At 38.8% G+C, this 24,175-nt stretch overlaps 1 protein-coding gene across 1 annotated transcript; it reads right to left on the bottom strand.

The window, feature by feature from the left end:
• Positions 1 to 21,321: 21,321 nt before the first annotated feature.
• Positions 21,322 to 23,038, bottom strand: LOC129249200 (uncharacterized). The gene is made up of 2 exons (XM_054888881.1): positions 22,765 to 23,038; positions 21,322 to 22,599 (listed from the first exon to the last, which is right to left on the bottom strand). Exon 2 carries the CDS (start codon positions 22,559 to 22,561, stop codon positions 21,353 to 21,355), a length of 1,209 nt encoding a protein of 402 aa, XP_054744856.1. The 5' UTR covers positions 22,562 to 22,599; positions 22,765 to 23,038; the 3' UTR covers positions 21,322 to 21,352.
• Positions 23,039 to 24,175: the final 1,137 nt, after the last annotated feature.

Below are 24,175 nucleotides of genomic sequence, written 5' to 3'. Positions count from 1 at the left end.
AACTCATCATCATTTGAATAATTTATTTGGTGACGTAATAAAAGAACTTGCAACAAAATTAGACGAAAAAAGGAATGAAAGATAAAAATTGAAAACACCAGTAAATCTGGAAAATGATTTTGTGTGCTATCGTGTGTGTCAGCGTAAGCGGACTGTATAGACGGTAAGGACATTAAAGGATTTCAAAAATAAATTATTACCTAAAATATATTACAGAATATATATTTATAAGTGCATATTAAATAAATGGGTATAGAAATATATGAATGATTGCTTTCGCGTTCGTTCATTAGTCAGACTGCAGTGAAACTTAGTTGAGGTGTTTTGGAATTAATTTGAACTCAAAAACTAGATACGAGGTTGAGATATTTTATTTTGAAAAATAAGACCTAGTTTAATTTTTAACCCATAGTTTTTTAATGTATCCGAAAAGATTTTGCTTTTAGAAGAACCCTCTTCATATATACATACTAGCGAAAACCCGCCCGCTCCGCTGGTCGTCTTTAAAAAAATCTAGATTAATTAATTAAATTAAGCCGAAAAATAATGTGTGTTTTTTATAAAAATTCTCGCGCATGAATAGTAATGAAAGAAGTTTTGAATAGTAGTAGCAATTAAAAAACGTTTGATGTGATTTACCTTATTACTTTTTTTATTGTAATGCTCTTTGGTATACTATATTCTTCGTTTTTCCATGCGTTGTTGAATAAATGAACAGTACCGATGGCTTACCTACTCTTGAGTATGAAACATAAAGTTGGCCATGAGAAAAACATGGGTATTCTAAATCAATACCACAAATTGATAAAGTTTGGCCTTGTGACTTATTAATAGTTATCGCGAATGCAAGGCGAACAGGAAATTGAAGACTTTGAATTCAAACGGCATATCCGATGGTATCATTGGTATTCGCGGTATTAAAACGTCTTCCCCAGAGTATTTTCCATTCAAAATTGTTGCTTCAATGAGTTTATTCATCAATCTCTGAACTGTTAATCCATTGTGCCATTACATAGTCGTGGTTAATTTATGTTTCTCAACATAATAATCGGTGCTCCTATTTTCAAGTTTAGCATGTGTGGCGGTAATCCAGGTAAATCAAGGGAATTCAAAAATTCAGTGGGATAATTTACAATATCATCTTGATTTGTAACAGTGTCAACGGATCCAAATGTTTGTTCTGGACTTGGTATGTCAGCCAAAATAGCCGCATTCATTTCATTCACATCTTTATTTTTGCCAGCCATGATTGCTCGTTCACTAAGTCAATCATGATTTTTGTAATTTTGAGGCAAATTTGGGAAAATACTTTGAATTAACTGTTCTTTCGTTTGACTTATTTGACAAAAGTTTGGTTGTAAAGTTATTAAGCCAGTTAAATTATCGACAGGAACTTTGCCATTTCCAATATCCAATAATTGCTGTGAAAATTGAGCAGCTGATGGATCATTTTACATTAGAACACATACATTTGTAGTTAGTTTGAGTGTTTGAACCTGTCTCCACAAATATGATGATTTCAAACATGCAGCCAATTCATCTGCTACAGTTGCTCGAGGAATAACAGGCAGTGTTTGTATAAAACCACCTGCTAGCAGCACTAAGGCACGACCAAACATTTCATTTTTACTACATAAATCTCGTAATGTCCTATCAAGCGCTCCCAGTGACTTTTTATGTGCCATCGTGCACTCATCCCATACAATTACGTGTGCGAAAAAGTGGAAAAGGAGAAGAGAACTGTTCCCCCCGCTTTAACCCAGCTATGTGTTCAGGTGCAAATGACTTTTTTGCGTGAAGTCTGATATAAAATAAGTTCTATTTACTCTTCTTAAATTTATATAAACTTTTCCAGACGAAGTAAAAAAACTGACATATATTTGCTTCAACCGTATATTTGTGAGTACACAAGTAATATGGAAATATATGAATGATATAGGAAATATCTCACATTAGCCTAACCTTTCTGCAAAAAATTAAGGAAACGATCACCAATCACGCCGGCAATGGTACAATGAATTTTGCACTATAACTGACTTCAGATTAACGTTTATATAATAAGCGTATATGTAACATTTCAAAATTTTTTTAGAATCTTTTTTTTAATTTTTAATAATAAGTGGTCTTCCTCTTTCTCTTCCTCTTCCTCTTCCTCTTCCTCTTCCTCTTCCTCTTCCTCTTCCTCTTCCTGTAGCTATTCTTTTTCCTCTTCCATCTCCAGCTCAATCTCCTTTCTTTATCCCGGAAACGGGCAGTAAAAATTACTTCACTTAAAAGCTTTCATCAACAGCTTCCATCTGATACCCATATTGTACAAACACATCCAAGGGTACCTTGGTCCACCTTTTCGGCTATGTCTCGAGACCCTGGTCACTCAGAGATCTAAAAAATAATCTGTATTAAAGCACTCATCAGTAGCTTTGATTTGATACACACAATGTAAAAACACATCCTAGGGTTACCCGCGTCCTCGTTTTGGCCTTCGGCAGCGCCACCTGGTGGCGAGTGGAATCAATAAGCATATTATACTAACCTTCTCCGTGAAAAACTATATATTATATATATACCAAGTTTCATAATAATCGGCCCAGACACACACGACCAAAATGTATTCAATTCTAATGAATGCTAATATATGTGCGGTACAAAAAATACGTGCGGCAAATAGCAAAAACACACTCACTTAACCGACGCACCGCACACACACGCGTTATCGGATTTCAACCAAACTTCACAGAAACCTTTGCCAAAGCAACACCAACAATGTGTGAAACATTCATTGTTTTCCTTACACGCGTTGCTGAGATTACCCCGGATAAATGCACACTTTTTTCGGCTTAATTTTTATATATATAGATATACATATATACCTACACTCGTACATCCATTGTTGATTTTCTTCCTTCAATTTTGTGCGTTTTTCTGCAAATGGAGGAGCCTACAAAATTATTACCAGATTTTATGCGGAACTCTTTCATGGCAGAAATACACTCGCCAGGTTTGACATTTCCTGCCTACCGAGGAGCGATCGTTATTAGCAAACCCTTTTTATATCAATTGCTTTTGCCACTGTAGTCACGCACCTACTCATTCAGCTACGGCGGCCGCAACCTACAGTCCGTGGTATATTGCGCGCTAGGCTGGATACTCCAAGCGATTGTGAAAAAACCATTTCACTTATGTTTTCGACTTTACTACATACTAAAGTAACTCGTCTAGATTGTAAGTTCCGCTTTGCTTCTGAATATAACTCGTTATCTGCAGAACTGGTCTAGAAATATGATTTACCTTGGTCAATATTTTCATTCCACTTGGGGCGTTACGGGATTGAAGTTGATGCTTTCCATTTCAATTCAACCGGGCTATTCGGGACATGTTCTTCGATTTCGATGTAACTCAAATATGTTAATGGTTAATGGTTAATGGCGGCCGCCGTAGCCGAATGGGTTGGTGCGGGATCACCATTCGGAATTCACTGAGAGGTCGTTGGTTCGAATTTCAGTGAAAGCAAAATTAATAAAAACATTTTTCTAATAGCGGTCGCCCCTCGGCAGGCAATGGCAAGCCTCCGAGTGTATTTCTGCCATGAAAAAGCTCCTCATAAAAATATCTGCCGTTCGGAGTCGGCTTGAAACTGTAGGTCCCTCCATTTGTGGAACAACATCAAGACGCCCACCACAAATAGGAGGAGGAGCTCGGCCAAACACCTAACAGAAGTGTACGCGCCAATTATTTATTATTTTTTTTTAATGGTTAATGGTAGTAAAGGGTTAAGGTATGGGCCTTTAGCACTGCGACCATATTGATCTGTTGTGCACCCTATGCTGTCTATTGACTGTTAAGTATGAATTGTACCAGCTCATGTTGCTCTCTGGTCTAAATAATGAGACACGTTTTTTTTTGTTTCAATATTTCAAAAAGTGTATTTTTTTTTTCACTTTTTCCAAATCAAGAGTACACCTCAAATTTTAATTGATCTGAATGCCCAGTAGCTAAAATCAGTTGTTTTTGAGTAATGAATTTTTCGAGCTCGGATGGGAGCTAATGCCATATCGATCATACTCTCCGGATATTGCATCTTGTAATTATCACCTTTTCCCTGGACTTCAATCCCATATAAGTAACAGGAACTACTCCTCAAATGAAGCTATGAAAAGGGATATCGAAGCGTATTTTAGCTCCAAGGACAAACAAGTTTTTGAGCAAGAAATTAAAAATGTGCCCAATCGTTGGGAAGACATTGTAAATAATGAAGGAAAATATATTATCGATTGATAAATACTTTAAACATCTTTTATATTAATTTTAAGACCACCTGTAAAAAACGCACGAACTTGCACGGCATTTGATTTGACAGTTAGCGCAATCGAACAAGCCTCTTCGCCGACACAATGGTCTTGGTAAATGTTTTTATTTGCATCACAGTTATTTCCGCAAGCCTTCATTAGAATGATTTTTCGAGTATGTAGAGCTCCGAACCGTGAAAAATAAGAATGAACTCATAGTATACTTTCCTTTTGCCCTAACCACCTGCAGCTTCGACAATAGTCAGGTTTACTCCGAATAAGTTATTTGTAAGAGTTCACATGGCCAGAATTTCAGCCATAATGTATTGTTTATTCTATGCAGTAGTCAAAAAGCCGAAAAGAAGTTTTTAATCTCATATTTTGCCATAAAACTTGCCTTTGAAGCTCCCATCGAGTTCACCTGTGCCTATTCTTAGAAGCGTTATGTACTACTACTACCGGGTGGGTTTTTAAAAACCACCGCTGGCATGCATTAATCGATATTGATAGATTGTCCAGATGACAAAGTTCCTAAATTGCGATTGACAACGAGTTATATGATAAGCCAGCTAGTGACAGCGGTTGCAGATGTAATAGAGTCAAGGTGTAATTAAGTCAGAATTGCATTCAGAGTATCGGCAGGTATAGAACCGTGAGAGCCACTGAGGCCACGTCACCGGGTACTTGGCAGCAGAATTCGCACACATTCACGCACTTGTATAATTATCTCAGTGTTTTCGTAAACAAACCACTGTAAAAACCCCGATTACGTCAGCAAATCAGCCGATTCCTTCAAAATCCCTGAGAGCCGGTTACCGGTCTGATGTTGGTCCCACCTCTGCCGCCATGTGTTCTCTGTGCATCGTATAATGTATAGGCTACCAAAATCTATAACTGTATACAGCAGAATAGGACGGAAAACGTGTATAGTTTAATGTGAAATCAAATATGCGAATCTCCAAACTGTTTGAATGTCTATCACACGTTTTGAAGTAAAAATCGCCGTCGGAGTTTTTACAATGCTTGCCATTGTTTGAAATTGGAATTAGAAAAGGTCGAGCCAAAGAGCACCAGGAGATTTGGTGGCTCTGGAAAGAGGGTAGATAGTCAAGGAGGGAAGCAGAAAAATATCAGAGAAAGAGATAGGAAAGAATAGAGACAGAGATGGAGATAGTTAGTCCTGTGAGAGTTTTCCAGATTCTTTGACAAATCTGTAAATATTCTCCAGTTTTAGAGAACGATGACATCATTCTCATGACATCGGAACCCCAAACTCGTAGCCGTGCTCTAGCGAAAGCAGGACACTCACAGAGAAAGTGCTCAGTGCTATCCGTCTCCTCTAAGCATGACAGGTACACTGGGTCCTCAATGATTCCAAAGGTGGTCATATGCTAACCCCATGGGTTGTGTCCTGTAATGATACCGACCACCAAGCGAAAGTCTTTCCTTCTAAGTTTTAGTAGAAAGTTTGACAGTTTTCTGTTCGGACTTGTCACAAAACTCTTGTCAGTTCTGCAGCGTTCTAGACCAGACCATCGCTCTTTATGTAGATTGCCTATTCCTGATCCAATTCATGATTCCTGCGGAACTGATTTCGATTATTGGCTCTGGCCCTTGTGGGGCAACCGCTGATCCACGGTTGGCCAATTCATCGGCAATTTAGTTTCCTTGAACACCGGAGTGTCCCGGAACGCATATAAGTTCAAGCCTGCTTTTTCTTGCGACAGAATTAAGCTTCTTCTTACATTCTTGAACAGTCTTTGAGGTTTGCTTCGCGTTCTCCAGGGCCTTCTGTGTAGTCTGACTGTTACTGAAAACTCCAATCTATTTCCCGCTCCATCTCCTCTCGATTATCCATTCGGCTACTTTCAGGATGGCAAAAACTTCCGTTTGGAAAACAGTTGCCATTTCCCTCATAGCATAGTAGTACTTATTACTATCATTTAAGTGCCACCCGACTCCAGACCCTATTTCATTCTTGGACCCATTGGTAAAAAAAATATCCGTCAAACCTCCCTGCATGCATTCTGGATTGCTCCATTGTTCACGCACTGGAAATCTGACATCAAATTTCCTTCCAAATGAAACTGTGGATATTAGGGCGTCTTTAAGTGGCAAAAACAGTGGATACTGATCAGATAGCAACTTAAAGATTTACATACTACTTTTTCGCATTATTTTTTATGTTCAGAGTCCAGTAAAGTTTCCAAGAGTATACATAAAATTTTGAACGACCATTTCAACAGTATCCGCATAACCAATTACAATGCCTTCCCCCGCCTCCATACAATGTAACTACCACATGAGGAATATGAAGGCACCCTGTTCAGGAAAACACGAACTGGAATGCCTTCTAAATCCGAATTAACCATTCCTCGAGTAGCCAACTGGTAGATGAGTTCAACCAGAGCCCTTAAATTTCACGTAATATCGGACTGGCAATCTTTATAAATGGCTCCTTCCTTAAAATAAGAGGTGTGATTTTTGTTTGTTTGTAAAGCCGCACTATCAACCCTGCATAAATGTTACGAAGCCATACTTGGGCCAGCTAAGCTAGGTTAGCTGAATATCAAAACATATTTCATTAAAATTTCAGTTAAATTTCAATCACCATTTGTATCTTCTTTGCTGTTGAAAGTTTCCAATCCTTTTTTGAAGCAATTTGCTGCCTCATTAGATTTCACTCAAACGCGTATTTGTTACTAGGCAAGCATTTTATGCTTATACCTTGGAAATTAGTGGAAAATTATAACAACAATTAATAAACACTTTTCATCAAATCCGAAAAACAATCCCTTCCGCCACTGGTGGTAGCTGCTGTGTGTGGAACCACAAATAAAAAGTTGGCAGGAGAAAAAAGTCGAAACATGAACTGGTAAAATGAATTAAAATAAATAAACGGCAAAACTTTCGCTACAAACTAAGCACAAAATGCAGTTGCAGCTGCAACAGCAACAGCGACAAGGAATGTTGTTGGAAAAATGTTCATTTTTGTTTTTGCTTTCGTTCTTCTTTGCTGCTTCCACTCCTTGGTTCAGTTGTACAGACTTTTCACTAATTGGCAGCCAATTTGCATTAAATGACGTAGGAACAACATACAAATACACAGCCAGGCAAATAAAGTCAAGCCTGAATGGCACTGAGGCTTACACACAAACATAGCTGCATACATATGAACAATCACCAATAAAACCTTAGAGGCGGAGAGTTGTTGTTGCAAGCTACAGGAATTATTTTGTTAATTTAAGCCAAAGCGAAGAGGCGAAACTTTTGCCTGCTACTGCAGCATCGACAAACAGCCACAGGGGGAGTGGACTACTCTATACACATACATACACACTTACAAATCTACATATTTACATAGAAAGATATATATAATATATATATATGTGTGTGTGTGTTAGTAAATTTGTGTGCAACAAATTCGTTCGTAAAACTGACGACAATCACCAAAAGCGCCGTTAAGAGGCAAGAAAATTTTGAATGAGTTGAGCTGGAATTGGAAAAGCTTAGAGAAAACACTTCGAAGTCGTATGAAAGTGCTGGTCAGGATGAAACGTGGAGGCACACAGTACAAGTGGGCGTTTACAGCATAAATCAACAAAGCACGATATCCACTCGAAAATTTAGAAATACCAAATTATTTGTACAAAAAAAGTCTTAAAAAAATATAAATGTTTAAGCTAAGCAAGAAATGCATTGTGAGGAGCAATTGAGCAGCGCGGTCAGAATATGGAGAAACGGAGAGAAGGTGAAGTGTGCAAGGACGAGTGCAATGAAAGTCGAATTGCCAGCATTGCCGAAAAAGCGAAAACTTTTTAATGGGCAAACTTTGAGTGGCGGGCTAAAAGTTTAGGGATTATGGAAAAGGGACTTCCCCCATATTTTTTCTATTGTATTTTGATTTTTTTTTTTTTCAAGTAAGAGCACTCAACGCATTTCGTTCCAACTGGATGCGTGCGTCTTTGTAAGCGTTTGTGTGCGCATGTGCGTCTGTGTGAAACGAAGTGCAAAAGTCAGAAAATCTACTAATCCGGAGGAAATAGTGTCAAGGACGTTTATTTGCCAGCCAATTACGGCAAACTATTTATAAATTACATATAACTTGCCAATCGCTTACTTACTACACTCAAATAAAAATACGTATAGAATAGTTAATCTTTAACTGGAATAATGTGTGGATCTATGGAAGGGGCGACCGCTACTAGAAAATACTTCCTATTATTTGATGTTCATGCGCGGCGACTCGAACCTATGCACTACCGCATCACTCCGTTAACTTTAAGTGAAAATCTGGCCATACTGAATGCTTAGGTTAGGAACAGCTGACTGAAACCTTATATGGGGTTTTTCAATAAGGGCGGGTAGATGTTGAAATGGAATAAAACGGCGTTTGCTATGTGGCACGTAGCGTCGTCTTGCTGGAACCACATGTCGTCTAGGTCCATATGGTTCAATATGGGCCATAAGAAATTGGAAGGGCCACCACGTCTACCGAAAAATGGGCGCAATGCGCGCAACGTTTGCGTTAATGAACACTCATTTTGATAATAAAGTTGTATCATTTGAACGTGCTGTTCAATCGTGTAACTTGCCATGATGATTTGGCATAAACAACTGAATAATAAACAAAAGATTTGACAGATGTCACCAAAACAAAATGGCTGCCACAGGGCGCCAAAATCGACCCGCGCCAATTGAACCCTTTATAAAGCATAAGCAGGCTCACCACGACATAAAAATCGTGCTCGGCGACTTCAATGCCAGGGTGGGCAAGGAAGGAATTTTTGGTCCTGCAGTGGGGAAATTCAACCTGCACAACGAAACCACCAGTAACGGACAGAGGCTGATTGACTTCGTCGGAGCCCGAAACATGCTAGTCTGCAGTACATGATTCCAGCATAAGAAGATACACCAAGATACCTGGCTGTCTCCTGATCGAAAAACGCGAAACCAGATCGATCATGTTGCGATAGAAAGAAGACACGCTTCTAGTGTATAAGATGTACGTACGATCCGAGAACCCAACATCGACTCGGAACATTACCTCGTTGCAGCCAAACTGCGCACACGCCTCTGTGCAGCAAAAAACGTGCATCTAACTACGCAAAGAATGTTCAACATCGAAAAGCTGTAATCACAATAGACAGCCAGACGATTCGCCACTTGACTCTCACTCCAGCTCTCTAAGAGTACTGCCCAAGAGCAATAGAACAGCATTTCTCGTTCTTTACGTACCGTCGCCGAAGAAGAAATTGAATTTAGGCGAGCCCGAAAAAACAATTCATACGACGAGGAATGTCATGACAATGCGAAAAGAAAGAATGCTGCTTATCGGCGCGACAGGGCGCAATGCGAACAATGTGAGGTCGCTACCGACAACAGAAAAATAAAGAGAGACGTATTATCAGAATGAAGAAACGAGAGACCGAAGTTTGTGATTGCAAGGAGCTTGAGATGCTGGACACCCGAAAATGTTACCTGAAAGGTCGGTAGCTTATTACATAACTTATGAAGGGAACACTTGTCGAACTTGTTAAATTGTGACAGCTGCACATGTCACAGAGAATGTGAAGATCCCGATACCCCAAACGTTGATGTCGAGACTATCGTTCCGCTTGCCCGCCATGACGACGTGAGAGTAGCGACAACGCGCCTACAGAACAAGAAAGCTGCGGGAGCCGACGTACTGCCGATTATGCAAAATATCATCGAATGAAAGCATGCTTGCCTATTGGAATTTAAAACTTTAAACAATCTATAAGAAAGGCGATACTGCAATTGTCAATTATCGCGGGATTAGTCTTCTAAATATAGGTTCAGGCGAGCGTATTGTGTGATAGGGTGAAGCCCACCATCAACCAACTGATTGGACCTGGAAAATCAACTATCGACCAGATATTTATTGTAAGTGCACCAAGCATTGGAATATACCCAGGAAGGAAAATCAACACATACAATCCTTTTGACGTTCTTAAAACTGCACTCGATAGCACAAAAAGGGTTGCGTTTATGCTGATTTTGGTATCCCCGCAAAACTAATACGGCTATGCAAAATAGCGTGGCTCAATACCAGGAACGCCATTGGGAATTACCTCTCCGAGTCTTTTGATACCAAACGAGGTAGCAGACAACCGCACTGTTAGTTCTGCCTTTTCCAAACCATAAAGAAACAAAGCAAATGGGTTTGGTGGTGAACGAGGGCAAAACGAAGTACCTCCTGTCATCAAACAAACAGTCGGCGCCTCGCATATCGGCACCCACGTTGCTGTTGACAGTTATGATTTCGAAGTTTTAAAATATTTCGTTTAACTAGAAACCAGCATTACCACCGATAATAATGACTGTCAGCCTTTACATCCAACGTATAATTCCTTTTGCCAATAAGTGCTACTTTGGACTAAGTATAAAAGTGAGTAGTAAAGTCCCCTCTTGACGAACAAAACTTTCACTTTATAGGGTACGGTACTCGAAGTTAGTAGGCTAAATGACAGCCCAGAGTATTGTTTATAAGCACGCGGAAGCATTTTGCCGAGAGTAAACGCGAAAAAGGTAAATCAGTAATGGATTTCAAACGTAATAGTGTGATTGCATTATATTGGGCTGGAAAATCACAATAAGCGATTGTTCGTGAGCTCGGGCATCTTAAAGTAAATAAAGTTTTTGTTTATCGCACCACTGGTAGCATCGCGAAACGTCATGGAGGTGGTCATCAAAAAACTGCAACGTGACGTGAAATGGTTCAAAAAGTGAAGAAGTGACTTGAGCGAAATCCCCAACGAAGTGCCAATCAAATTGCGAAAGAAGAGAAAATATCAGACCGTAGCATCCAACGCATACTGAAAAATGATCTCAAAGCACAGCCTTACAAGATCCAAAGGGAGCATGAGCTCACACCAAAGCAGCAACAAGTCAGAGTTGAGTGAGCGAAGGAGTTGTTTCGCTTGGCGGAAAGCGGTTAATTTCCGAATATTGTGTTTTCTGACGAAAAAATTTTTCAAATTGAGCTATTCGTAAACTCCCAAAAGGATAGGGTTTATTTAACCGACCATTCATACGAGAATTTGAGTCATCGGTTGGCCATTTGGAGGCAGCACTCGCCACAGGTAATGGCTTGGGCTGCTGTAACCACAGATGGGCGCTCTCCAATCGTTTTCATCGAGCCTGGCGAGCCTGACGTCAAGGTAAATGCGAAATATTATCGGGAAAGTATTATGGAGATTGGTTTAAAGCCATGTGCAGACAATTATTTTGGTGGCAGACCATGGACGTTTCAACAGGACTCGGCACCGTCTCACGAAGCTCGAGTGAACCAAGTATGGCTAAAAACCAACGTTCCGAACTACAGAACTTACACACAATGGCTCTCAAATTCACCAGACGCGAATCTGATGGATTATTCTTTTTGTGCAAGGTCCGAACTAAAAGATTCACCAGTCTCGAAGCGCTGAAAAAAGACTTTCTCCACGAGTGGGCCAAATACCTGGAAGTTACATTCGGGAAACTTGCGATTCGTTTCTGGACCGTCTCAAGGCCATAGACAAGGCAAAAGGTGGTCACATCGAGCAAAAGTAAATTGATTCTTAATTTAGTATTACTTTCACACATTTTTTAATTTGAGTTGAATAAAAGTAGTTTTCCAAACTAAATGTTTGGCCTTTTTAATTGGTTACACTTCGAGTGCCAGACCCTGTATAATGCTCTCAGCATGTGAGTCATATTGTATGGCGCAGAAGCTTGTATGATTACAATATCCGATGAGGCGTCGCTTGGAGTGTTGAGAGAAAGATTCTACGCAAGATTTTTGGACATTTGCTCGTTGGTGACGGCGAGTGTCGTGGGCGATGGAACAAATCAAGATGAAGAAGAAGGAGAAGGCCAAACCTTGTAAGTTCTATCATCCCTGCTTAAGTACTTCTAAATATTGCTTTGTCAGCCAGCACAATGTTTGTTTCTGACATATTTATTCTGACTTGCATGTGACTTGTAAGCATAGAAGGCAGTCATAAGTCTCTAGATTATCTTTTCAAAGACATTTAAATTACACCATTGCAAAGTCGTACTGTGTACTTGTTTTTATTTGACGTTTAGTTCCGACTTTGTTGATCCATATACTTGTTGTTATATGCCTCTCAGGTGCATTCGAAGCTGTCTCTATTTGGATATCATATTATGCATCTCAATTAGTAGGCTTGAACGTTCACAAAGTCTTTGTAAGTTATGCTTTGCTTTCTTTTCTTTTCACTGATCCAATTCCAACCTATAAATGTCGGTGCTTGCTTATTCATCTAAAAACTCCATATATGGACTGTACTATCGATTTAAATAAATATTTCATGCATTTTTCTGAATTTTACGTGTGTTTTTTTGAAAAACTTTCCTATAGCTCTTAAAAGATCACCCTTTATTATAAGGCATATTCTCCCAATTTCGTTTTTGATTTGATAAGTGGGTGATTGACTCCCCATCATCACTCGAAAAAATTAATTTCAATAATCCTCAGCTAAGCTTACTAAATTGTGATATTTTCTGGTGGGGGATGGTTAGAACTAATTATCGCTCTAGTGTTCTGATTTTTAGAAGTTTGAGAGAATTTAATTCGCTTTCAAATCGCATTGACTTGGATTTTTCTTCCACAAAGCATAAGTGCCAAGTACTTCAAAATGTTATTAAATGAATTGTTTAACTGGATTCCAAGTATTTTTTCATTGTAAACTCTAAGCAATGTTACATTTTCTTCTTCAAAATGAAATAAGTACAGGGTGACAAAAAATAACTGTGTACAAACTTCTCTTTCTCTCTCAATTAGATGCATGTAAAATATATTATTTTTAGCGAATGCTCTTATTTTGTGATTGTTGTGTGTATTCTGAAGTACAAAAAAAAGTATTCGTTTCTATTCCAGCTCTTTTTAAATACTTTGTGTAACGATATCTAATAGTCGCTCAGCTATTATAGCCTTGTATCAGCTAGGACCACGGAACTGCGAGATAGCACGGAAGCTTGGAATTGCACGTTCAATGGTTTCTCGTGCTATCAAACGATTTAAGGAGCTTGGTAATGAAGTTGACCGTCCTGGAAGAGGAAGAAATCGAACTGTTAACACTTCCAACAACCGAAAAATCAAAAAAAGATTTCAACGAAATTCTATGGTCTCGATGAGGAAAATTGCTCGGGAGACAGGCATCAATCGTGAATCAGTTCGCCTTATAGCAAAAAAAGAACTTGGACTTAAGTCTTATAAACTACAAAAATGCCAGCTGCTCACGGATGAAAACAAGAAAGTAAGACTCGAAAGATGTCGCTCGCTCAAACATCGAGCCGCAGGTACGGGCTGGGAAAAAATCGCCTTTACGAATGAGAAACTGTTTACCGTTGAACAAGGTCAGAATCATCAAAACGACAGAAATTGATCTACAGACCTTCGTCCATTGTTGAAGACCGTCCAAATTCGCGATCTGTCATGGTATGGGGTGGAATTTGTGCCAGTGGCAAGACTCCTCTGTTTTTCATAGAGCAAAGAGTCAAAATTAATAAAGAAGTTTACCGTCAAGACATATTAGAAGCAGTTGTTCTTCCCGGGTCGCAGCAGCACTTTGGTGACGATGAGTGCACGTTTCAACAGGACTCAGCATCAGCCCACAGAGCAAAAACAATCCCAGGAACTCAAACAGTGTCTATTAAAATGTCACAATTTGCTTTGAGCTACTATCAATGATACATTTTTTTCATTAAAAAATGTTGTATACACTTATTTTTTGTCACCCATGTTTTTTTTTCATTGAATTATTTAGCATTAAACTGTTTTTCACAGTCTGTAAGAAATACTGCATTTTTAGATTATAAAATGTGTAAATAAAAAACTGGCACTCTTCAAGGCCTTTCGTACATAATTAGTCGGTTGTTGCTCTTAATTATAAAGAGCCAATTAACATTTCCTCCTCTCACATAACAGTCACTAATACAAATACTGTTTGGACTGAATAGGCAATTGAGCAGTGAAGTCCTCTCTCACCTAAAAGTCCTCTCATTATGCCCACTACAAGTATATGTATGTATGTATTGTATGGCACAGTAACATAGCCGATGACAGCAACCGCTGAGGTGGCTCTTAAGTATTTTACATAAAAAGATGACCTTACAAGAGAAATGTGATTTACAATACCGAAAAGAAATATCTGCGCCTGGGCAGAATATAATTTTTATTCATAAATTCAGATATTAGAACACAAGCCAGAATCGTAATTAAAACATTTGTTTAAAATTTAAAGTCACTTAGCTTTAATATAAACTCGTACAGCTTCTGAAATTCTATTTCACCCCAAATTTATGCTCAACAAGCGCAATCAGTACTAGGCATAAATGAAATATTCCCGGGCGTCTATTTAATAGTTGATTTGTGATACCACTCATACACATATGAATACATGTATGTTATAGTATATGTGTGAGCCTGTCCATATATAAATATAATTACGCAACTGAACGTGACGACACATTGTTATGAATTTTACCGTTTAAATCGCAGGGGTACCATTACTCCGCCGAGTCCCATCACTTCCAACGGCATGTGGCAAAACAAACCAATGATTAATTATTTGACACTTTTAATATTTTTACTGCTGGCAACAAACGAGTGTTTGCAGTTCGCTGTTTATGGTTGAATGGGAAGAATTTCTGACAGTTTGGAAACATAAGCCTTTTAAATTTATCTGCAAAGTCGAGTTCAGCATGCATGAATATTAAGTTTTGACTTTTTACAGAATCTTTTAACTGCATGAAAGTTGTAGTTAAAGCAGATGCTTTTAAAATGTCTGGGGCACGTGGCATCAGCGTAATTTTAAATTTAAAAGAGAAGTAGCGGCTTAAATATTAAATATTTTTCTAACAAATTTGAAATAATGCTAATTTTTTAAACTAACTTCTGAAAGGACTGATTCTCAATTTTCGAATAAACTCTACCCCAAATTATCACTTTAGTTATTTGAACCCATAAATTATACAACCAAAATTTTGAGTGGATATACAAGGAGGAGCAAAATAATCATCCCATTTTGGTTTTTACTAAATGAATACTATTATATGTAATATAGTGTACAGGGTTGCCCATATTCGACGGACCCATCTGGCAGCCCTGTATCTTTTGACAGAGACGTCAGATCGCTTAATGACATACCGCGTTGGAAACGTCAGTCCAAGCAGATTTTTACCATGGAACAGCACACGCCACACGAGCGCTCCCAAATTGTTGAAATTTACATTCACCAAAAGAAGTCAAAAGAAGAAGAACAAAATCATCATGTCCGATGAGGCTCATTTCTTATTGAATGGGACGGTAAACATGCAAAATTGCTGTATTTACGCCACTGAAAATCTTCACGAAATTCAAGAGGTACCTCTTTACGACGAAAAAGTCACTGTTTGGTGCGGCGTTAGTGCGAAAACGATTATTGGGCCGTTTTTCTTCGAAAATGAAGATGGTCAAGTTGTTACCGTCAATTAGGAGCGTTATCGGGATATGATAACCACTTTTGTGATGCCAATTATTCGTCGAAAGCGTATGAGGCAGTTTTGGTTTCAACAAGACGGCGCTCCACCACAGACAGCTTGCACCACAATCGATTTTTTGATTTCCTCGTAGTTTGATGTCGAAAAATGGCGATTTTGACTGGCCACCGCGTTCGCCCGATTTAGCGCCACCTGACTTCTTCTTGTGGGGATATTTATCAAAGGTTTATATTAATAAGCCAAAGACCATAGAAGAGCTCAAGAAGAATATCCGTGAGGAAATAGCCGCTTTTCCAGCCGAAATGTTAGCTAAAACTATGGAAAATGCTGCAAAACAGGCCATTTGAGAGATATCATATTCAAAAAATTATGTCAACAAATTTACTTGAACCAAATAAAATGATTATTATCGTCAACATCAAAAAAATTGTGTTTTTCTTTGATTTGATGGGCAACCCTCTACTATTGACACCCTTTTTGGGTGTTTGGCTGAGCTCCTCATCCTATTTGTGGCGTGCGTCTTGATGTTGGGGGACCTACACAGTCACGCCGACTCCGAACGGCAGATACATATGTATTTTTATGGGGAGCTTTTTCATGGCACAAATACACTCGGAGGTTTGCCATTGCCTGCCGAGGGGCGACCGCTATTAGAAAAATGTTTTTCGTAAATTTGGTGTTTCACCGAGATTCGAACCTACTTTCCCTCTGGGAATACCAAATGGTAGCCACGCACCAACTCATTCGGCTACGGCGGCTGCCGTATTTACTTTTACTAAATAAAAAAAATAGTTTTGAGTGGTGAAAATTCTTCTACTAACTTTTACGGGCTCCATTGCTCGTCTGTTTGCATACTCCAGCTGTTAACATAGTTCTCAAGTGTCAAATATAATTGATCTCGACGCCATTTACAAAAAGTATAAATCTTACAATATTGGGATTCATTTTGCGCCACCTTGTATAAGTACAACATATAACCTTAATAATAATCGCTTTAAACTTATTTACATATCTTTTTCAGCGCATCGTTCCCATCCAGATCTTCGCTTTATGTAGCCATTACCAGCATTAACCGGTAAAGTCTTTTCCGTCGTCAAGGTTTGCTCATAAAAATGTAATATTGAACTTATTTCATCCTCCGTTGGGCATCCGGGTCTGGATAGTCTAGTTTTTTCGACTTTGGGCGTGAACATAACATAGTTATATTATCGCTAACGACTTGAGCTTCCAAGTAGCTTCCTTAAATTTAAGTTTCTTACGATTTATGAACATAACCTTTTAAAAAGGATCCTAGAATAGGACAAAAAAATGATTTAAATCTTATACCTTCGCTTGGGCACCTCGGGTCTGGTTGGCCCAATGTATTTACATGCATTTGTATGGGATTGCCACATATCCCATACAAATGCGCCACATTTATAATTCAGTATCGCAGGTATATATTTTTAATTTCATACTTTTTTTATTGGTCGCTGATAATTTTTTGGTTCCTAAAAAAAACTATTTTATTTTTGTTTTGCTCTTTATTTTGACTCATTTCGAAGACGGTTGAAGAACAAAGTTGATTGCAACGAAATTCGTGGTAAAATACGAAATTATATTTATTTATGGATTCAGTGGAAGGCAAGCAAGTGTTTGTGACGTACTTTTGTCGTTGCTTGGTTTTTACGAAGACCTTGTTTCAATCAGGAACTATGTACCAACACAGAACAGAGTGGTTAATTTACTTTCCACTGTTCGTTATACCTGAAAGCGAAGCAAAAACACCGTCGCCCATTATTTATTATAAGGCGCAATGGCGTCGATTGCATGGATCAAATGGTCACACATTTCCCATCAAAACGGCCAACAAGTCGATGGACCTTTGCTTTCTTTTGCAACATGTTGGATGTCATGGCATTTTTTATGGCCAAACTGGACAAACCCGGGTACCGAACCGAAAGTGTTAAAAATGGTGCCCATCGGAGGGTTAAATAAGGATCCCCAAAATACCATCCGTGGCGTCAAAGTTGCTGAGCTCGATTTTGAAGGCATGAAATGGACAGTGCTCGCAAGTATACTCTCAGCGTTCTGAGAAACAATTTTTGTAGTTATCAAAAGCGAAAACTTATATCATGCTCACCGGAAAAAAAAATTACCAACAGGATTATTGACTAAGGTGAAACTTTAAACTTTGTGGGGAAGCCTTCGCCGTGCGGCAATCTTAACGAAACAAAAAACATCTCTTGAATGGCGTCCGGGGTATTCACAAGGACACTATAAAAGTATTTCAACCTGTCTTGAACCCTTGCAGAAGTTATAATTTTGAAGTCGCCAGTATTAGCTTCGCATAATAATGCCAGCATGGAAATTCAAAGGTATCTCCTTGGCAAACGCTTCTACTTTGGAAGAATGCCAAAGGAAAACTAAAGTCTTCTGATAACTAGCAAAAACCACGTTTTATAAATATACCATATTGCTCGCCCTTAAGTAAGGCACAAAAGTTCGAAAACAAGAGTGGATGTACTACCAGCTGGTGATAGCACAGACAAATAAATATCTCCTTAGTCGAGAAAAAATATGAAGAAATACTTATCTTTCACTTGATGTTTCTGATTGATGCCTGGTAGAGCGAAGAAGAAAGTAGTCACACCTTTGTTGAAGTCAGTCAAAATCACTGAGGTGGTTACTGCTCCAATAATGCTACAGAAATGGTGCACATTAAATCTAAATTTTACCTTGTTTTAGTTAAACATTTTAGCCCCATTAATAATAAATTTCCACACATTTATATATACATAAATATATCCCAAAAAAAACAGTTGAGTTGATTATGTTTCCGAGAAATGACACTAAATTTGTCTTCATGCTTGTAATTTTTCTGATAATTATTGTTTAGCACAAACTTTTTTCGGCTCGTAATAAATTATGCTAATTCATGGCTGTTGATGAGTTCATAACGACGGTGATACGGGTCTAGTATGCATATTTACAAAAGTTACGTTTGACGGCATCCATGACGCAAGGAAGCCTCATGATGACTTGGCTATCTGCAGAGAAAAAAGCAGTAAAAGTTTCAAGTTGGCGGCTCGGCAAGCAAAGTATGCTAAAGTGGCATGAAATGAAAAGGAAAGTAAAAGTAATTGTCAAAAAGGAATTATGTGCCACAATTTTATTTTTACTCATCCAACAACATCGTTAAAACATGACGAACAAGAAAAGATACCAATCTACATACTTATTTGAGAGCGTACATGTTGTAACTTGTAATTTTCAATCCTTTTCAAAGTAATTTTTATATACGAAGTTGTATTTTATCATTCGAAGTAAATAAAGAATGTATCGTTCATTTGCTACAAGATCTCATATAAAGGGGCTTTCAAAAGTGACGCCTAGATGCCAGTAGTGAATGATTTCTGGACTGTACCTTTTTTCTGTCATCTTTGACATTTGTCAAGTATAATTTTAACCATGGGTACTTAGACGATTGAACAGGCGTTAAAATTATTGAAACTTATTATGAAATCTGCGTTTAAAAACAAAATTCGATGGAAACATTTTTGGTGGAAATAATCATCCGAATGTAACGACGATTCAAAGGTTGGTGAAAAAATTGGAAGAAATTGATTCTGTCGAGGATATATGTATATAGAAAAAGGACTGACAAACCAAAAACTCGACGCTCTGTTGATATTTCAGAAAAATCATAACATCCAAGTGGAATACTTGGCTCGTTTTCCTTCGAAGACGCAAATGGAAGAGCTGCTACTGTCAATGGACTTTAGACAACTGATTAAGGATTTCTTATAGCCTGAAATAGACATAGACGATCTTTATTTTCAACAGGAAAACACACAAGTCACACAACACAGGAAAACATTGTATTATTGCGTTCTAAGTTTCCTGGTCGATTAATTTCTCGTAATAGTGACTAAGCGATCTAACTCTACTAGACTACTTTTTGTGGTGTTTTTTTCAAAAAGTAAAGTATATGTCCAGCCAACAACGATTCCAGAGCTGAAACACAGCATTCGAATAGAAATTGCTGAACTCAATTCAATAATGTGGGAGGAAGTGCTTGCGAATTGTGATTATCGTATGGCAGCCTGTAGATCTGTGCTCATGGGGGACATTTAATAAGTTTTAGAGTTTTCCACTTACGACAATAATTACAAAAAAAATTCTATTAATTGCAAACTCTTTTTCTTACAGGGTCTGGCCCTCGAAGTGTAACCAACTTCAGACCGCTCGCGCAGCTGATTCACGGGCATCAGTTGTCTGTTAGTTGGCTAAATGACAGTCAAGAGTATTGTATACAAGCGTGCGGAGGCTTTTTGCCGAGAGTAAATGCGAAAAAGGTAAATCAGTAATGGATTTCAAACGTAATAGTGTGATTACATTATATTGGGCTGGAAAATCACAATCAGCGATTATTCGTGAGCTCGAGCACCTTAAAGTAACTAAAGTTTTTGTTTATCACACCTCTGGTAGCATCGCGAAACGTCATGGAGGTGCTCCACAAAAGACTGCAACGTCACGTGAAATGGTTAAAAAAATGAAGAAACGACTTGTGCGAAAACCCCGTCGAAGTGCCAATCAAAAGGAGAAAGAACTGAAAACATCTGACCGCAGCATCCACTGCATACTGAAACATGATCTTAGAGTCAAGCCTTACAAGATCCAAAAGGTGCATAATCTCACACCAAAGCAGCAATAAATCAGACGTGAAAGAGAGAAGGAGTTGCTTCGCTTGGGCGAAAGCGGTCAATTTCTGATCATTTTGTTTTCTGACGAGAAAATTTTTCAAATTGAGCAATTCGTAAACTCCCAAAAGGATAGGGTTTATTTGATCGACCATTCATACGAGAATTTAAGTCATTGATTGGCTACGAGGTAATGGTTTGGGCTGCTGTAACCACAGATGGGCGCTCTCCAATCGTTTTCATCCAGCCTGGCGTCAAGGTAAATGCGAAATATTATCGGGAAAGTATTCTGGAGGTTGATTTGAAGCCGTGTGCAGACAAACATTCCGGTGAGAGACCATGGACGTTTCAACAGGACTCGGCACCGTCTCACGACGCTCGAGTGAACCAAGAATGACTAAAAAACAATGTTCCGAACTACGTCCACACAATGGCTCTCAAATTCACAAGACACGAAACCCCCTGCTTCCGAATTCCGCTTTTTCACCCAATCGCACAAAAGTGAAGTTATTTGGAATTTTTCGCTTAAAAATCTATTTATGTGGCAGGAAGTTGGCTGGAAGAAAAAGTTGGTGAGGAAAAAAATAACTGAAAAAAAGAGATATTTGATTTTTTGTTTGTGTTTTATTGCTAATTTTTATTTTTAATTTGATTTTTTTTGTATCTGGAAATTACTTCCTTAATAATTTGCTTATGTTAAAAAGTATGACTACACCTGTTGACATCCAAAAGAAAAGGAAAGTTTATTGCAGCTAACATAAGTTAGCTGCGGTTCAATATTAAACCTCGCTCACATATTACAACATCTCGTTCAGAGGAGATAATTTTATTGTATGTGACATGAACATTCCCGGGCCCAAGGACGACAGTACTTCACTAAACGGAGAAATTAGAATTGTTTCCAGCAGAGCCGTTGGAGGTAATTGGTTTATCGCCAGGTTGAATGGCTGTGCCCCGACTCACAGCCGTATCGTTGCTGCCTTCAACAATCCTATCTTCCGTTAATTTGGAAGGGTTCACGTTAGGTAGAAAACAAATTTTACGAATAGGTCTCTTGAAAAATTTTCCTTTACATTTCAAAGTGACTACTCGGGTTAGTCCATCAGGTCCTGGATGCATTTCAACTATGCGCGCTAAAGGCCACCTGCCAGGTGGACATCTTTCGTCATACATCAGAACTAGGTCGCCGATTTTAGCATTGATACGAGTAGTGGTCCATTTCGGACGGCTTTGTAGTCGACTGAGATACTCCGAATACCAGCGACGCCAAAAGTGTTGTTTTAAGCGTTCAACCATACGCCACCGACTTAATCCAGAAGTAGCGAAATCAAGTAAGTTTTCATCAGGAATATTAAGAGTTGGTTCTCCAATTAAAAAATGTCCTGGTGTAAGTGCGTCGCAGTTTTCCTCATCTTCATTGAGCGGACAAAGAGGACGCGAATTCAGGCAAGCTTCTATTTGATATAAAAGTGTAGTCAACTCTTCGAAATTCAAAACGCGGTCTTGCAAGACACGCTTAAGGTGAAATTTTGTGGATTTTACCCCAGCTTCCCATAAACCACCGAAGTGTGGAGAGGCTGGCGGAATAAAATTCCAAGTTGTGCCTTCGCTAGCAAAACATGCTCTGAGGTCTTCCGGTATTGATGCTGTGTTGCGCTGATGCATGGTGTGCAGTAGACTGCTGGCACCAACGAAGTTTGTCCCACAATCTGAGTATAGTTGCGTACATTTTCCTCTACGTGAAATGAAGCGCCGAAAAGCTGCGATAAAGGCCTCAGTAGATAAACTGGAGACACATTCCAAGTGGACTGCCTTTGATACCATACATAGAAATATACAAATATACCCCTTTGATGTTCTAGCATTACGAAGAGACGATTGGCGTACATCAATTGGACCAGCAAAATCGACGCCGCTATGTAAGAATGGTCGCGCTGGAGTCAATCGAACCGCTGGAATTTGTCCCATAAGTTGTTCTGCTACTTTCGCTGTATATCTAAAGCATACCAAACAACGCTTTAATACAGTTTCCGCAATTCTACGCGCATTTGGTATCCAATAATTTCGCCTAATGAAAGTTATCATTAGTTGTATACCCCCATGTAACGTTCTTGTATGTGCGTCTATAAATAAAAGTAGAGTTAGAGGGTTTTTCTTAGATAACAAAAAGGGATGTTTCATATTCTCAGGTATATCAGCGAGTTGTAACCTTCCTCCTACGCGTAGAAATCCTTCTCCACAAATGAAAGGGTTCAGTTTCTTGATCGGATTGCTCTTCTGTAGCTCACCTGTTTGTAACAATTGCTTTATTTCTTCATGATATTCGTAGCGTTGGGACAAATATAGCAGACGATTGAATGCCGATTTCAACTCTGCGGCTGTTAGGTTTCCAAAGCGCCGAGGTTGAGAAGTTGCATTGTAATAAAAACGAAAAATATAGGCTGTCACAGAAATTGTTTTACCTAAAGTAGAAAATTTGTATAAAATTTGTGGATAACTTGAAGAATTGATATGCAAGATGTTGACCACATTTCGTTTTTCAAGGGTGGTCTCCTTCCTATAGTCAATATCACTTGGCCATGCACTCTCGTTTTGAAGTAGCCACTCAGGGCCATGCCACCAGAGAGGATGAATTGATAAATTGTCTGGTAGAATGCCTTTCGTTGCACAATCTGCGGGGTTGTCGGATGTAGGAATATATCGCCACTGGCTGACGTTTGTAAGACGCTGAATCTCTGCTACGCGGTTTGCTACAAACACTGTCCAACGAATCGGCTCCGCTCTAATCCACGCTAAAACTGTCGTACTATCGCTCCACAAAGCAATATTTTCAACACACCCCTGCAAAGATTTCACTACCTTATCTACCAGTTGGGCAAGTAAATGAGATGCGCAGAGCTCCAGCTTAGGTATTGTGAGTAATTTTACGGGAGCCACCCTTGTCTTACTCTGAAGCAGTTGCACAACTACTTCTCCATTTTCCATAATTGTTCTCGAGTAAACCACGGCTGCATAAGCAACTTGCGATGCATCACAAAAACCATGTAAACAGCATCGCCTTGATTTTGAAGTGCCTATAAACCTGTCAATTTTAATATTTTCTAAACAAGGAAGCGCTTTGCGATACTCGAGCCATTCGCTTTTTATACAATTAGGAAGCTCATCATCCCAACTAATACCAAGACGCCACAACTTTTGAAACATAATTTTAGCTATTATGGTTGTTGGTGCTAACCATCCAAGAGGGTCAAATAATTTTGACGCATCAGATAATAAACTTCGTTTGGTAGTTTTATCAGGTATTGGGAAAGAAACAACGAACGAAAAGTAGTCACCCACTGGATGCCATTGTAATCCTAAAGATTTAATGAAATCTGCATCACTAAGTGATACTGCAGTAGAAAATTCTTTCATTTCTTTAGGGATTGATTGAAGAAGATCAGCGCAATTTGAAGACCATTTCCTCAAACAAAATCCTCCAGCCTTTAGTAGTGCACATAATTCTTGTTGCAGATGAAAAGCCTCGGAAAGACTGTCTGCCCCTGTTATAACGTCATCGACATAAATGTCGCGTAACAATACTTCTGAGGCTAGTGCGTAGGTATCAGACTCATCCTTTGCAAGCTGTTGTAATGTCCTGATAGAAAGAAAGGGAGCGGAAGTTGTACCATAGGTTACAGTTTTTAATTTATATATTTT

Source organism: Anastrepha obliqua, chromosome 5, assembly GCF_027943255.1.
Source record: "Anastrepha obliqua isolate idAnaObli1 chromosome 5, idAnaObli1_1.0, whole genome shotgun sequence".
Taxonomy (NCBI): Eukaryota; Metazoa; Arthropoda; class Insecta; order Diptera; family Tephritidae; genus Anastrepha; species Anastrepha obliqua.
This window is presented reverse-complemented; position numbering and strand designations above follow the sequence as displayed.